The sequence below is a fragment of the Lentinula edodes genome, assembly GCF_021015755.1.
Source record: "Lentinula edodes strain Le(Bin) 0899 ss11 chromosome Unknown C8R40scaffold_20, whole genome shotgun sequence".
NCBI lineage: Eukaryota > Fungi > Basidiomycota > Agaricomycetes > Agaricales > Omphalotaceae > Lentinula > Lentinula edodes.
This window is the reverse complement of record NW_025764326.1, coordinates 85623-101272: the sequence shown is the minus strand read 5'-3', so window position 1 is coordinate 101272 and position 15650 is coordinate 85623. Positions and strand designations below refer to the sequence as shown.

General features: G+C 47.4%; 7 protein-coding genes and 1 non-coding gene across 8 annotated transcripts; 6 read left to right on the top strand and 2 right to left on the bottom strand.

Annotated features, from left to right (window-relative positions):
- The first annotated feature begins 15 nt into the window (after positions 1–15).
- Positions 16–101, top strand: C8R40DRAFT_t144. Its single transcript has one exon. It is a non-coding gene; the product is annotated as a tRNA-Ala (tRNA).
- A 650-nt stretch (positions 102–751) lies between these two features.
- On the top strand, positions 752–2259 carry C8R40DRAFT_1069935 (concanavalin A-like lectin/glucanase domain-containing protein; the record flags this gene model as incomplete). The annotated part of the gene is made up of 6 exons (XM_046226177.1): positions 752–861; positions 923–972; positions 1035–1243; positions 1300–1782; positions 1842–1993; positions 2055–2259. 6 exons carry the CDS (start codon positions 752–754, stop codon positions 2257–2259), a joined length of 1209 nt encoding a protein of 402 aa, XP_046085647.1.
- A 560-nt stretch (positions 2260–2819) lies between these two features.
- Positions 2820–3759, top strand: C8R40DRAFT_1106921 (uncharacterized protein). Its single transcript, XM_046228181.1, has 4 exons — positions 2820–2871; positions 2931–3162; positions 3212–3305; positions 3366–3759. Exons 1-4 carry the CDS (start codon positions 2838–2840, stop codon positions 3582–3584), a joined length of 579 nt encoding a protein of 192 aa, XP_046085646.1. The 5' UTR covers positions 2820–2837; the 3' UTR covers positions 3585–3759.
- Positions 3760–3895: 136 nt separating this feature from the next.
- C8R40DRAFT_1046884 (uncharacterized protein) lies at positions 3896–5051 on the top strand (the record flags this gene model as incomplete). Its single annotated transcript, XM_046224395.1, has 6 exons — positions 3896–4000; positions 4060–4214; positions 4321–4429; positions 4512–4541; positions 4598–4672; positions 4740–5051. 6 exons carry the CDS (start codon positions 3896–3898, stop codon positions 5049–5051), a joined length of 786 nt encoding a protein of 261 aa, XP_046085645.1.
- Positions 5052–5539: 488 nt separating this feature from the next.
- Positions 5540–7260, bottom strand: C8R40DRAFT_1046948 (uncharacterized protein; the record flags this gene model as incomplete). The annotated part of the gene is made up of 3 exons (XM_046224402.1): positions 5540–6037; positions 6091–6901; positions 6950–7260. The coding sequence occupies 3 exons, from the start codon at positions 7258–7260 to the stop codon at positions 5540–5542; spliced, it is 1620 nt and encodes a 539-aa protein (XP_046085644.1).
- A 260-nt stretch (positions 7261–7520) lies between these two features.
- C8R40DRAFT_1251987 (uncharacterized protein) lies at positions 7521–11688 on the top strand. Its single transcript, XM_046233710.1, has 7 exons — positions 7521–7855; positions 7902–8078; positions 8130–8329; positions 8380–9631; positions 9684–11149; positions 11204–11245; positions 11301–11688. The coding sequence occupies exons 1-7, from the start codon at positions 7650–7652 to the stop codon at positions 11390–11392; spliced, it is 3435 nt and encodes a 1144-aa protein (XP_046085643.1). The 5' UTR covers positions 7521–7649; the 3' UTR covers positions 11393–11688.
- Positions 11673–13852, top strand: C8R40DRAFT_288673 (uncharacterized protein). Its single transcript, XM_046234605.1, has 6 exons — positions 11673–11812; positions 11867–11934; positions 11995–12061; positions 12115–13408; positions 13466–13548; positions 13612–13852. Exons 1-6 carry the CDS (start codon positions 11765–11767, stop codon positions 13792–13794), a joined length of 1743 nt encoding a protein of 580 aa, XP_046085642.1. The 5' UTR covers positions 11673–11764; the 3' UTR covers positions 13795–13852.
- Positions 13853–13910: 58 nt separating this feature from the next.
- On the bottom strand, positions 13911–15349 carry C8R40DRAFT_1046934 (rab-GTPase-TBC domain-containing protein; the record flags this gene model as incomplete). The annotated part of the gene is made up of 7 exons (XM_046224399.1): positions 13911–14042; positions 14094–14182; positions 14236–14367; positions 14436–14618; positions 14672–14981; positions 15031–15101; positions 15160–15349. The coding sequence occupies 7 exons, from the start codon at positions 15347–15349 to the stop codon at positions 13911–13913; spliced, it is 1107 nt and encodes a 368-aa protein (XP_046085641.1).
- Between the last annotated feature and the right edge of the window lie 301 nt (positions 15350–15650).

The window sequence follows — 15650 nt, the reverse complement described above, 5'->3', positions numbered from 1 at the left end:
TTCTTGTAGAATATCGGGCACTTGGCACAGTTGGTAGCGCGCACGCTTCGCATGATATAGTTGAGTGCGTGAGGTCAGGAGTTCGACTCTCCTAGTGTCCAATGTATTTTTTACGCTGAGCTCGACGCAGTCCGTGTAAATTTATTGAAATTTTTCGGTCAATCTCCAACTCATTAAGCATGTGCATGTAGATTAGATCACCAGGATCCCAATATTCGAACTCGGAGGAATTCCAGCATACTATTATCATAAATAAACACTCTAGAAGCGCGCCGAGAGGAACTGTTCGTTATTCTTCGTTATTGCGTTTGCGATGTTGTTTATAATCGCTTTGCCTGTAAAATAGGACTATGGAATGTGGAAGCTGATGATGGCGCTAGGTTTAATCCAGGTTTAATCGCTACAATCACGTCAACTTCCGCGTTGCCATGGGTGTTGTTCTGCATTTTTTCTAATGACTTTTCCTGGTTTCGTTCGAATCCGAACATTAGACCTCGTGGGACATTTACTGCACTGTACTCTAGGACAGCATTGGAATCAATCCTGGGAGTCAGAGGCATTGCTGGATGATCTTCTCAACTGCTGTTGGGCACATTTACCGCCTGTAGTTTGGAAATCACCGTTGAACAAGCAACGATCACGTTTTCTCACACCGGCCAACTCGTACCTTTCAAGTTGCCATTGAAAAATTATTAATATAATTCCATCCTTGTCTGCTTACATCCACGATCTAATTTCTTTTGTTTTCACGATGCCTTTTGGTAAATCCTTGGGCTTGGGATTCGTCTTCCTGGCCACTTCAATCGTTTCAACAAAAGCGACAACTTACACGCTTTCGCAAAACCTCACCGGAGAACAGTTGTATGTCGACTGTAGTCATGTTATTATTCTGGAGGTATTAACCTGAATAATTTTTCCTCAGCTTCAACGGGTTCAAATTTAATGAAAGTGCCATTGATTTTAACAATTTCGGTGAGTCTTCGAGAAGGATGGGTTGGTGGCGGGTTCGGGTTAACTCATGGGGATGATATTAGGGAACGTGCACTTCCTTTCTCAGTCCGCCGCTCAAGCAGCGAATCTGAGTTATGTCGATTCGAGTGGAAGGGTAATCATCAAAGTCGACAACACGACGAATGGCGCAGGAGACTCTTCTTTTGGACGTAACTCGGTCTACTTGGAATCGAACGAACTCATGGACATTGGCAGTCTGCTGATTTTTGATGCAAACCATATACCTTTCGGGGTATGTTTCTAGTCCATCTGGGTCATTGACAATTCTCATCAAAAATTCTTTTTTAGTGCTCCGTCTGGCCCTCTTTGTTCACGCAAGGTCAAGTATGGCCACAACAAGGCGAAATAGACGTCATCGAGCAGGTCAACCTCGCGACAGATAATCGTTATTCCCTCCACGTCGGTGTAGACAACTGCAATCAACCCACCTCTGTAGCCTCCAATCAAACCGGCACCATCTCTACCGCTGTTGGTGATATCTCCAACTGCACTGTTACGCCCACTACTGGACAGAACACTGTCGGCTGTGTAACGACTGAAACGAAGAGCAACAGCTTTGGGTCTGGGTTTGCGTCGCAAGGTGGAGGGGTCTATGCTATGTTGTGGGACACGAATGGAATTGCATTGTGGTACTTTGCTCGAGGCTCTGTGCCTAGTGACATTGGTGTCTCTAGTTCGCCGGATCCAACGACATGGGGTGAAGCCAGCGCCTGGTATCCTGCAAGCGGTTGCAATCCTTCCACAGCTTTCGGTCCTCAGATCATCACTCTTGTACGCCTCGTGCGCTGCCTTTACTAATAACTCCACGACTGATCTATTTTTACCAATAGTACATCGACATCTGCGGTGCCTTTGCCGGTGAAGACTCTGTATTCGCACAGACTTGTAGTTCCGTAGCGCCTAATTGTACGTCCATGGTTCCCGATCCTACCAACTACGACAACGCATACTGGGAAATCAACTATCTCCAAGTGTTCACAAAGTATGTACTCAATCTGCCTCTTACGACTATTCTCTCTCATGCTAAATTTAATTCAATCTAGCGGGCAATCAAACTCTTCCTCCACATCATCTACCTCTGCCTCTGGTACGAACTCCGGTGCGGGCGCATCTTCTACGGGAACGGGAACAGGATCATCCAGCTCAGGATCAAGCAATTCAGCCATCGCTTTCGCTGTCAAAGGGATCTGGGAATATCTCCTTGTTCCTGCATCAGTGTCTTTCCTGGGAATGCTCTCTATGATATGATTACCTGCCACTTGGAGTTTGTTTTTCTTTCTGGGACAATGCCATCAACCACCGACACTCGTTAGTTTTAGTACCTACATATGTAATTGACTGAGTACCATGGTTCAATTTACTGTAGGTCATGTATGTATGCGCATAGACAATTAATTTATACCCAAGCAAGTTGGCTTCTACCAGCGCCCCTCTCTCAACATGACTTCGTTGACTTGGAGAATGACCCCTGATGAACTGAAGGAAAATCTTACTCGATTATTTGTTATCGCGCAGAAATCAATGGACCATGCCTCTCACCACAAACTGGTCAACCAGGATTTAACCCTACTCAGCCCTACTCCAACCCTACTACGACAAGGCTGTCGTGCAGTGGGAGCGTCACCGGTTAAGGAGAGTTCCAGCTGTTGTTGATTCCGACGCGCGCCGCAAGTGGTTTTCCTTATATGAAATTGACATAAACTCGTTATTGTGCAATGAAACCAACTTCTGAAAATGACATCATGAGCGCCACACAACATGGTGTATAAATTGCGCTAAGAATTTCCTATTCTATCGAAATAAATATTAGTATCCGAACTCAGGAAATGCCTGAATTGCACAGACTCTCATCTATTACTGGTTCGTAGCCTGTCCTTTGCATATTATTCGATGTTTACATCTCCATTTTCACTGTACAGGAAATCCTGACGCTGATTGCGACATTGATCTTGGTGCTGACCGTCCCTTGTCCAACCTCCATTCTTCCGTGAACGATGCTCAAAAGACCGGTGACGAACTCGACATTTGGACCATGTCTGGAACAACACTTACTACAGATCTTCCTGCCAGACCAAGAGAATGGCGCTCCAAATCCTACGACCAGAAACTACACGGGCATCCAGATATGAAGAAAGAGATTGCAGACCGTGACTGTGGAATATGGTGAGATAGGTGTGGTTTTTTATGGGGATTTCTTTACGCTAATGTCTGGTCGGCAAAGCTTTGAAACCGCAAGGGCTGCTAGCAGGACTCCTTGTTGTGGGTCCTTGTTTTGTCTGGAGCATATTTCCGAAGTAGGTGTCATTTAATAATTCGCAGTATATCCTGTTCGCTGAATCATCATCATTTACCAGTGGTTGATTGGTCCTTCGTCCGATGGGAAATGTCCATCTTGTGGGACGCCTTGTGCAATGAGATCCAACGGAAGTATCGCCCTGGCCAATGCACCTCATTCTCCACCTGAACTTGCCCATACATCCTCATGCGCGCCGTCTCCCTTGCCTAGTCCATATACCGGTCCTCATGAATCGACTGTTGACGTGGAACCGATTGGAGGGAATTTTGAAGTCTAATGACTGAAGTGCGGATGATTTAGCAATTGTACACGCATAGGATAGGATTTTTCGCGTAACTTTACATAATTCTGTCCAACCATAGGTTAGACACGATCTACAGAAGTCTACAGACGTGCAATGGTCTTCAGGACCACTGAGGATAACTGAGAGAGAGAAACAATTTGAAGTAAGAAATTAGCGCCTTGACGATCAAAGCGCCACGTTAAACCGGTTAATTCCGCGTACAACCTTTCCTCAAATCCTACATCCTTCTGTGCATTGGCGTCCCCGAGGCTGGTTCTAACTCTCTAGCGATGCTACCATCTGCAATGGCAGAAAAGAGAAAACTCATTCACAGGTTAACCAAAACCATAATGAAATCGCACAGGATGCGATTGCCCAACCATCACAACTTGCCTATTCGTCTGCGACCAGTCAGTCTACTATTATTCATCTCTACAAAGGTTCAAGACTCTGTACTCAGTCGCTATAGTGGTTCATCGTCTTTACAGTGATAATTATGCTCTGTTTGATGTTCCTGGGTTTCACCGACTTCTCCCATTCTCTCCCGCTCAATGACAAATTCTTGCATTTTATATGCTTCCTCATCGCGACGACGGTGTTCTACTTTATCTTCGATGTGGATGAGTGAGTGTTCGATTCATGCCCTTTGTTTTCATTCATTCTAGGTCGCTTTCTCTACCTTTATTATGCTGCGAACCCTTCTGTGAACCTCACGCATCACCACTTACAGGGAATATCGGCGAATCTGGTTCTGGCGGCACTCTGGCCTGATACTCACAGGATTTATATGTTTTCTCTGTGGAGGGATTCTCAGTGAAGTCGTTCAGTCGTTGCTACCTGTCAGTATCACTTTGTACGCCGCCAAGATCGGGTCAGCTTCATTTTCACTTTGAATGATACTCATTATTATGTATCCCGCAGTTCAAGGAATTCCAAATGGGGGACGTGATAGTATGTTGCTGACTCTTGATCCCTTCCCCGGCGTTCAACCTCATTCCTTCCCCCAGGCTAACTTGCTTGGCTCTGCCATTGGTTTATATGCTGCATATCACACGGAACGCTACTACCGTCATAGAAGAGAGGTACATTCCTGATCCCATCTATGTACAGGCAATCTCTCCACTCACTAGTTGAATGTGGCTGCTATAGATATCTCGATTATACCGACCTTTAGACACGGACGCTCTTTCCGATGAAGATGACGACGATGCATCGGGAACCCAGCTCCTTCCAACACACAATCATTCACAGCAGCGCAGTAAAGGTTCTTCTACTACAAGCAAATCCGTACGATTAGCAGACGTGTGGGACGAGCGGGAAGAGTTGTTTGGAATTGGTGAAGACAGTGATGTTGATGAGGAGGAGGGTGATTCGAATGGATCTGCTCCAAGCAATACTAGAATCACTTCTCAGACTCATCCACCGTTGCCGAAAGTCGTAGTCACCGCGAGCAGTTCGTGATTGATCAAGTCATCATATATGTAGAAGCCGCTGTCTTTTGCATTCGACCTTTCAGCCATGTACGAGCATGTACGATATTATTATATTTCGAGAAAAGCTGTATCGCAATATAAAGCTCCTGTGACTATTTTGATTACCAAAAAGCTACAGACGATAGTGCAGGGATGATGAAAGTTTATTCGGTGTGCAAGATGTTCTGAGGTATGAGTATGTACGGTAGATATTGTATTGCAAATAATGATATATATTATTCCGAAAAGTACTGGTAGACCTACACAGTTTTAGATCTCTCAAAGTCGCTCTGTATGCTCTTCAATTCGTCTCGCAGCTGTTCAATATCCTCACTGATTTTAGCTGCTATTTCTGAGATACGTTCGCATGCCGTTCGTGGTAAAACCGTAACCTGCTCTGTCAATGCACGGTCCAAAGTAGCCTAGGGAACAAAGACATTAGTACGAGATATAGATATGCTGACCAACGTCAGAGCGTTAACACACCGATAGATCTCTTTCAAGACCTTCCCCAACCCGATGCCAATCGCCCCACCAAATCTTCTTCGCTCTTTCCCATTTTCCGACGCCCCAACGAACGCCCGCAACGGCTATGAGCATCCCGAGACCGATAGTTGTTGTACCATCTACCGCCACAAGGCCTAACAGTCCCTCTCCTGACCCCGTCAGCCAACCTATCCAACCTACCCAACCCAACCCCATCCCAGTGAAAACTGAGGCGCCTGTGCCCATTACAACACGTTGTGCAGCGAGATGCAGTCGGATTGTGGGGTATTGAGCGATTTGAAACTTCCGGGAGTGTATAGGTAGGGTGAGCGTTGAAGGTGTCATCTCGTATGATGGAGAGGAAGATATTTGTTGTAGGGTGTTGCGGAGGACCGGTGAGTCAAATGATGTAGTGGGCGAGAGAGAATTAAATGCACAGTGTGTATAGTGGTGTTGGAGACGGCTGAGTTTTCCAGTTTGGAAGATTAACTGGGTAGAATATGATGAGCGACTATGTTTGTAGAAGGGCTGAGGATATTTACATGTTGTTCTAATTCTTTGCACCAAGTTTCGTCGACAATCCTATTGACGACGATATTGATCTCGTCAATATGTGAAAACATTTTCAACAGAGTGAATCGGCTCATTTGAGCTTGAACCAGTCGCTCCGAGGTAGCTAGAGCTTTTGTCACAAGGTTATCTTGTTTTGAGTCTGACACACTCGCGTTATAGACACCAAGAACTTCACTGGGTATGCGGTTCAAGTCCTGTTCGTATTCCTGGCGTAATTTGCTGATATCTGATAACTTCTCTTTGATTTCCAGCGTGGCTTCATCTAGGGAGCCTGAGATACTGTCGAATGCTCCGGAGAGTTGGGTAGTTAATCGGCGTGTGCGGAGAAGCTCGAGCGTGACGGGTGAAGCAAATGAGTTTTTGATGTGCGATGTGAGCATAGGTATACCAGAACCGACATAGTCATCTTGATACCGTTGTACGTCTACTTGCGAATAAGAGGCATTGCGCAAGGCAGAAAGACCGTGTACTGCGCGAAGGGGATCAATGAAGATCGTCTTGGGTGGATGATCACTCTGAATCGGGGTTCCGCTGGTGAGCACGCGAATCGTATTAGGATTTTTGAGTGGCGAGAAAGGCAGACGATCTGTTACAGGGTTGCAGAGGACGACCGGAATATCACTATTGAACCACGCCTCTGGAAGCAAGCCTTCGTGTTCGGAGGAAGATGTATGATGTTTGGGAGAGTATTCTTCGATTTCGACTGGGAAAGGAAACTGGAGAAGGAAAGAGGAGGGAAGATAGAGCGTTGAGCCTCGCCATTGAATTTGTTTGCCGTAGCTGGAGGAAAATCAGACTGGATATCAGACATTTAACAATCGAACTCACGCAATAGTGATTTTTTTGTCCTCTCGCATGTCCCATCGACTGCGAACAGCTTTGTTTAACGAGTCATCAGGTAGAAATGGCTGCTCAAGCAGCGCAGTTACAAGTTGTTCTGTCCCTGCCCATTGGTCAGTTCCAAAGACTGTAATACGGGCTGGTGGCGGAGGTTGATCTGGTGGCTCAAACGGTGGAGACACAAACTCGTGTTTGGAAAGCACTCGAGGTAGTAAATTGGAGGTTCTGTGTAAGGCAGTGAGAAGAGAGGACCGGGTTGAAAGGCTGGATGAATTTCTTATAAGCGCTTTCCGCAGCATGAATAGTCAGTTCCAGATCGAACTTAGCAGCGAACGAAATAAGAGCCCCAGGTAGAAGTAGAAGAATATTTATGTGCTAGTGCCAGTGAATTGGTGGGATTCTTGCTTGGGGGGTTTAGGCTCGCGCAGGTGGGCTGCACACGGCTATAAAGGAGAAGGCTAAGCCTGAAGTGTTTTTTGTTTGAAGACTGAGTACTGAACGTACTTGAAAACAGAAAGAACACCCACGGGCGCCTCATCTTATCTTTTGCCGCCCTTATCTCATTTACGTTACATTCGGAAAAATCCTTTTCACTTACTTTCAGACTTCATCATATCTTACCTCGGACTGTTGAAACGTTATTTAATTCTTTCCTCCATCATCTTATCCCAATCTTTGGGGCGGTACTATGTCCTCCTCGTCAGCCTCTCGTTCCCCAAGTCCACATACTCCTTCCCCAGGCCCTGTCGACCAGGTTGCCGTACAAACCGACTTTGACCGGCCGTCCTGGTACAATACTTCTCCAGAAGAACCTTCATGGACATCCAGTCTCAAGTCAGAGGATACCAATATGCTGCAGCTAGATGATTTAATTGAGCAGCATGCTTACGAAGAGTCGGTTGTTCTCTATGCTCTTTTTCATTGTCTGACCTGCACATAGTGTCGATATCACCCAATCACCCAGGCCAGTTTCTGCCAGCTCCTCAGTTGCTCATTTCCGCAGCTCTATGCCTGCAGGCATTCAGCCTATTCCCCCACCCGCTGTATCCTCTCGCAAACCTGAAACCCCCTTTCGAGACCAGAAGGTCGTTCATCCACCCAAGGAATCATGTTACAAGTATCTATCAACTTTACTCTGGGTCATTTCCTCTTCTGACTTGGCATTCAGTTTGCCTATCATGTTTCCTAGCATTCCAGAAAGCGGTACCAAATCCCGTGTAGAGACTCAAGTCCGTGTCACAGTCGACTTGGCCGACCCAAGTTCATCTATAGACCCTCATATATACGATCGTGTTGGTTCGTGGAAATGGCTTAAGCTTCCTCCAGGTACTGCGACCAAGAGACGTACCCGCAAGCAGGGCAAAATTGGTGAGCAACCAACATTTCTTACGTGGTATCTTTTGCTCACTATCAATCAGACCCTGACTCTCAGGACATGCTTTTTCTCACCGTCAGCGTCTCCTGCGCGAGTCCTCCGCATAATCGTGTTCTCAGTTGTTCGAGCTGCCAGACTCGTGAAGCAAAACGTGTTGCAAAGAAGATCGCTGCACGTGTGAGGCCTGCCCGCAATTCAGATGTCGACGAAGAATATCCTGATGATGCCAACAACTCTGGACCTGCGAGAAAGAGTGCTGCTTTGTTGGAAGATACAAGCAGCATCATTCAGTTCAATTGCGCGGAAGTGTTAGACTTTTCCACAGGCTCTGCCGTTCTTCCTATCAGAATAACATGTTACTGTCGACATCATCGCGAAAAAACTGGTTTCAACGTCAATCTTGTCATGATGGACTCTGCGGGACGGACAGTCGGGGTTGGAAGTTCGAGCCCAATTATGATCACAGATGACCATAAAACGACTTCTGCTCCCAAACATGCAGATCTGCAGCCTTATGATTGGTGTCAACCTGGAGGCAGTAACACAACCTCTGGGGCATCTTCACCCGTAGGTATTGTCAAGAAAGCTCCCTCAAAGCGAAAGACTGATGTCGGCGGGAAAAAGAGGGTTAAACCGTATGACTCGTCTGCAAAGCCAAACAGGAGTTCTCGAGAAACCAGCGTTGTATCGAATGCTCCTTCGCCCACTGCTTCAGACCCACTATCCATTACCACCGCTCCCTCTCCTCCTTCGTATCCACCACTGACTTCGGCTGACCCGCTCTCTGCAACTGAAATTCCTTCTCTTCAATTTTCGACGCAAGAATCGGATTCCTCACCCGACGTCTTGACGACACCTCTCGATATCGATATACCCATGTTGCCTGAGAGTATCACAAATCTTGAGGACCTTTTTACAGCCGCAGGCGTCGCACCCGACGCAACTATGATACCCCCTTCGGTAACATCTGCTTCCTTACCGTTCCTATTTACCCCTCCGCCAACCACGATTTCAATGCCAATCATACATCGACTCATACCGAATTGTGGCCCGACTCACGGTGGAATTGAGGTCACCGTCCTCGGAGCCAACTTCCATCCCACCTTGCAATTCAATTGCGTCTTTGGCGATATGCCCGCTAGTTCAACTCAGAGGTGGAGCGATAACACTTTAGTGTGTATCCTGCCTCCACGGGCCACCGCTGGGATGGTCTCAGTTTGGTTTGATGGTTTCCCAAAGGTGGAAGAACAGCCTCCCTCGTTCTTTACCTATTCCGACGAATCAGATAGAGCGCTGTAAGTGAACCTCAGATATTGACATTACTGCGATCTGATCCGCTGTCTTCAGGATGGAGCTAGCCTTACAAGTCGTTGGACTCAAGATGACCGGCAAGATAGAGGATGCTAAAAACGTTGCGATGCGAATTGTCGGTGCCGGAGAGGGCACGGACTCCCAAAACTCTAACGAACAGAGCGCCAGTAACAGCATGAACATGCAACTCTCAACTACGTTATCGGCCTCTCGCGATCTACGTTCACTCATGCTCGTTCGTGCAGGCAATAGCGAGGATTTCGAAAGCCTCATTGCCGACTTTTTGAAATTGATCGATACTCCCGTCGATCATCCATCCGCTCAAGTCGTATCTGCGTCGAAAGCACTATCGCATATGACGAAAAGCGGACAATCGTTGTTGCACCTCTCTGCGTTCCTGGGCTACGCAACTATTGTGGAATTCCTCGTCAAGCATGGGATCGATATGGATTTGAGGGATCGTAATGGGTATACTGCTTTGCATTTCGCTTCCATGGCTGGCTCGAGGGATTGTGTCGCGAAGCTTCTCAAGGCAGGAGCGGATAGGGAGATTGTAAATGCGCTTGGGAAGACGGCTGAGGAAGTTGTTGCGAAAGGAATGGGCAAGGCTGTCTTTGAGGAGATTCTAGAGGAGATCTCGGATTCCCAAGAGGGTGTTGCTTCGGATGATGAAGAGGCGGAGTGGGGTGATGTAGAGGAGGAGGTTGAAGTGAAACCAGTTGTAAACTCGAGCCGGCGGGCGAAGATGGATAGACGTGCACGTCGGTCAAGAGCTGCTTCACGAAAAGCCTCCCGCGAGGAGCTTAGGAGCCATCATACATCCAAAACTCCCAGTATGACACCATTAGCGACTGCTGTTCCTGTCGATGGAAAGAAGGAGAAAGAGGCTGCTGCCGCAGTAGATGATGAGAAGCAGGCGCTATCGTTCATTGATATGCTCCAACGTACCATGGCTCAATTACCTGGTGCCCCTCAATTACCCTTGCCTCACTTCCCCCTCCTCCCCGGTGTGCCTGCAATGCCTTGGGAAGCGCTACACCAGTTGAATCAGTTCCAATTCCCGATGGTGTTCCCTGTAGCTGTGCCTCTCCTACCTGGATGGTTGAGCGGTGAACATCGTCAGGATCAGGATGCAGCAGACGTAGCGGACGACAATGCTGGAAAACTCGCAGGACCACTCAAGGCTGCACAGGAATGGAGAGCGTTGTGGGAGAAGTGGCTGGCTCATGTTCCATGGCAAGCTACAGAGATGCTGCCACCGCCTCAGTACACACCTCGAGCAGCCCCAACAGAAGAAGACTTGACTTCGACTCCCTCACAACTTGTGAGGCGGGCATCTTCTAGGGCTTCCGATTCGGAATCAGTAGCAGCTCCCCGTCCTATCGCTTCTGGCTCTCGACCATTGCCGGATGCACGAAGACGGTACGACTATAATGCAGTATCAGTCACCGACCAGGAGGTCAAGGCTTATGCATATCAACCTAAGCCACAGCAGAAGAAACGTAAGTCGCGCGAAAGTCCCAGTTTTCCATCATCGTTAACGTTGTCTTTTGCAGATGATCGAATGCTTTTACTTTTCTGGTTACCCATACTGATGAGTTAGTGTATTCAGGTTCGAAAACCTCGTCTTTCGCTGATTTTTGCCTCCCACAGTCTCTCTACTATGGGCTTGCCATACTGGCTTACAGTTCGCCATTCGTGCATTCAAATCGCCGATGGCTGCTAAGAAAGTTCTTGGTTTCTGATTCCTAACGTATCTATTAGACGATCTGCATATCTCTCTCCTTTCCTTGGGATTCTTGCCCTTTCTGTTCTAAATTTTGGATTATTGTGAACGTCCTCAGCTTAGCCTTGTAATTTATACTGTAGTGCTTCCATTTTTCTACCAAGTAGTGTGTTGACAAATCCATATATTGCAATATCCCCACATCCACCGTAGATGGCGAAGGGGTGTAGGTTGCCGCTATGAACTGTGATCCTGTACAGGCTGTATAGCTTTCAGCAAATTGGAAGGGAACTAATCCGGCCCGAGAAGAACGACATATTATTTGTGGTTGTTGTATAAATAAACGCGTTGTTTGCGTGTTTGGTCCGGAACGCGTTCTTCAAGTGCCACAATGAAGAGAGGTGCTGAGAAGCAACTAACAAAGGATAATCCCGACGATGTACGTGGATTTTTTTGTCTTTATTGACAAGAAATATTAATTTGAGCTGCCCAGGAAGACTCGGAGTATGGAGGCCAGGTTGGCTTGCAGAAAGCCGAGGATTCAGTGTTGGCCACTAGAAAGTATGGAATTGAATCGATATATTACACCGAGTGTCAATTCTAATTTCTCTAATCCTTTAGAATAAAGGGACTGCCAAAAAGATCTACAGGCTCTGTCACCAGCTCTCCGTCTTCAGAGTCTGTCGCGGTATGTGCGCATTCCGTTCGAGTGGCTTTGCAATTCTTAACCCATATATCTAGGATTCTCGGCCGAATTTCAGTGCTTTTGGAGGATTTGGAGCAGGCTCCACCAGTTCTTTCCAGTTCACTCCCCCAGCGTCGCCATTTTCCCCTTCCCCGTCCACTACAGCCAGTCCGTTTGCAAAACCAGCTGTATCCAGTACGGCTACCAATGCTGCGAGAACATTCAGTAGCCTGATCGCCTCTTCTTTCGAGCCGCAACCTTCCTCTTCCAACCCCACTCCCCTTGCCTCTCAGCCAACTCTGCCCGACTTCTCAGTGTCCAACAGAGATCCTACTGTCGAATACTACAAGTCCCTGCGAGGACTGAATGCCTCTATACTTACTGCCATCACGAAGTCTGTAGAAAGGGATTCATTTGCGGATGTCTCTTTCCTCCTGGAACGATACAAAACATTCCGGGCTAATGTACAGAACGAATACGACGAAAAGTCAAGAAAGGATAACAGATCGAGTCTCGCCTCTCTTTCCACTGCAAGTGTGGGCTCGTTCTCCATGCCTACTCCGCCTTCGTCGTTCTCTGGCTTCGGAGCAAAGCTAGCTGAATCTTCGACGGTGACCGGCGGTGGGTTTACACCAAAACTAGACAGTGGTAAATCATTGTCTTCTCCGTTCTCCTTCCCTTCGGCGAATGCCTCTTCGAATCCTTTCTCGTTCCCTCCCGCTGGGTCTTTGGCCACATCGACCTCAAAACCGACTGAGAGTACCACCAAACACACAGAGTCCAGCACTACCATGAGCCTCTTTGGCTCAAAACCACCACCGGCTTCGGCTTTTAGTTTTGGTACACCGCCCTCAACCTCTGGATCCACTACAAATCTCTTTGGAGCACCACCATCACCCAGCGTCTTCGGAATGCCTTCAAATAACAATCCTTCAACAAGTTCCACTTCTGGAACTGCCCCAAAATTTGGTGGATTCGGAGGCTTTGGTATAGCTGGGAAGAGCAGTCCATCTGCGGGCAGTATAGGAAACCCGGTTGGATTCGGGTTCGGAAGTCCTTCGAAATCTGGAAGCTCATCCAGCTTTTCTTTTGCAAATCCACCACCAAGCTCGGTTAAGACTGAGGAAGAGACAGTGAAGACGGAGGCGGACGAGAACAGCGGTAGCCAAGCTACTCAACCAGATAGTAATGCAGATGATACTGGTCCCAAGCCACTATTTGGCGTCAATCCTCACGATGAGGAGGGTGAAGGGGAGGAAAACGAAGAGACCATTCATTCTATTCGCTCGAAGGCGTTCCGAATGAAGAAAGCAGACGAAGGAACTTCTGGGTGGGCCGATATGGGTACCGGTCCGTGACAATATCCTTTCTTATGTTCCAGCAAGTCTCTGACTTCTCCGAATCAAGGTGTACTACGAGTTAAAAAGAATAAGTCGACCGGACAACGGCGGCTCCTTTTACGGAATAGTAATACTGGGAAGATTATCATCGTGAGTGTCAAACACAGTAGTATTCTAATGTAATAGAACGCTGATTCGTCCGTCCTTGCTCAGAACTTCAACATATATAAAGGTCTTCAGCCTACTGTCAACAAGAAAGCGCTCATGTTTGTCGGACACGAAGGTGGCGCCTCGCAGACGTACAACCTTCGCACGAAAACGGAGGATCAAGCGCTCGAGCTAAAGGAAGTACTAGACCGCGAAATTGCTTTCGTCAAAGCAAAACAGGACAGTTGATCTCTGATGATTATTGCGGGGTAAAATACACAGCGAAACCTTGTATTATACACTCTTGACGATCCGCTCCGTCGAATGCGATTCGTACTACAGTTATTTTGAACAGTCGGGTCCTACTACTTTCCATTAAAATGACTCTGGGCATTGTGCCATATCGAATTGAGCACGAATGCTTCACTGAGCAGCATCTCGACTTCGTGGTCACCCCATCCTTGTGTAGGTAGAGATTGTAGGAACATGATGATGCCCTGCGAGACAATGAATTCAGCAAGGATTGATGACAAAATTAAGACAGATACCTGAAAGTCCATTTGACGAAGCTTTTCACTCCACTTAACTAGAAACGCCGAGCAAACATAGAGATGGAATTGCGAAAACGCGTCGGGGCCTTCCGCCTGTATTATATGAGCATCGATGGGTTACAGCGGTGAATGACATGACATACCAGATACGTGTCCCACATCCGGATAGTATTCTGAACGCTAATCTCCCGCATCAACAAGCAATTCATCCATCGGAAAGCGAACTGCATAAATTCGACATTCTGAGATTCGAGATGGGAGGACAAGGGTGCTTTGGGTAGCATGAGTGACCAGAACAGGAAAGTAGACAGTACGCAGGCAATCTAAGCTCAAGCTCACCATCAATTCTTGCGACAAGATCTGCCATTCTACGTACACTGCGTTGGATGCCGGGCTGAGCGAATATGTAGTTGTCTTGTATGCCGTCCAGTAAACGAGAGAGACACCAAAATGAGTCAGCTTCAACCGCGTTGAAAACGCTCTTTGGGAGCAACGCGGGATCGAATTCCTCCGGATCAGAATCTATGAGGGAGAGAAGTTCAGGAGGAGTGCGGGTTGAGATAAAGCGCTCAAACCGATATATGCGGACAGGAAAACTTGGAAGAAAGGTGTTACGAGATCGTTGATGCCTTGGACGTAGCCACTAGCTGGATGTCGGATCGCCCAGACGTAGAGAATTCGTTCCAGACTTCGTTGAGTCGAGCCATACATCCAAAGACGAACACCAGGACGTGTACGTGGAACGTCTATCTCAATCTGATGCCATATCTGCTGGTCTACACCTTCTCGATCGCGAGCAAATGCTACTTCTACTAGAGATGTATATTCGTTCCGTTTTCGAGCAAGGGTAGCTGCGCGGAGAGGACTGGCGAGGGGTAGGTAGCCCTATAAAATGATTGGGAGAGCGTTTCCTTCCAGATAGACTGTGACGCACAAGAAGTAATTGCCATGCCATTGGCCGAAGTTCGTTGGGTATCCCAGCCCATGCAAGTTTCCTCAGCTCGGCTGTGTGTGTTCATATAAATTAACAGGGAAACAAAGACCAAGTCAAGTAGTTACACACCGATATTTACATCCTGGTTAGACAAACAATCCACAAATTTGTGTTTCCTATTCGTTCGTATCGACCGCTCCCGCATGAGCTTGTCAGACCTTGCAGGATTTGTGGCGATGGCGTCTTTAGAACCTCTGGATATCGGGGCAGGCCGACGAATGCCACAGAGGGGATCTACGTATCTGTATGAGGAAAACATACCATAATGCCCACAAGCTCGTACCATTGACAATAGTTTCTGCATCTGTTCGTACTGAGGTTGATTTCGAGTTTTCTGGAGCGGTCTGTGAAGGTTCTCCTGCTGCTGGTTCAGGGTCAAGATCACCGAGGATCATATCGCCTTCAACGTCGGCATCCCCATCTGTGCTGGGAACATGATCAAAACTATCATCCTGGTTAGAGGAACGCGTATCAGTGCTTGATCGTCGTCCTGGCACGGTTCTAACTATTGTCCAGCCATTTTTTGGAGGTTGAGGTGTATCTGTGTTACGAGGAGGATA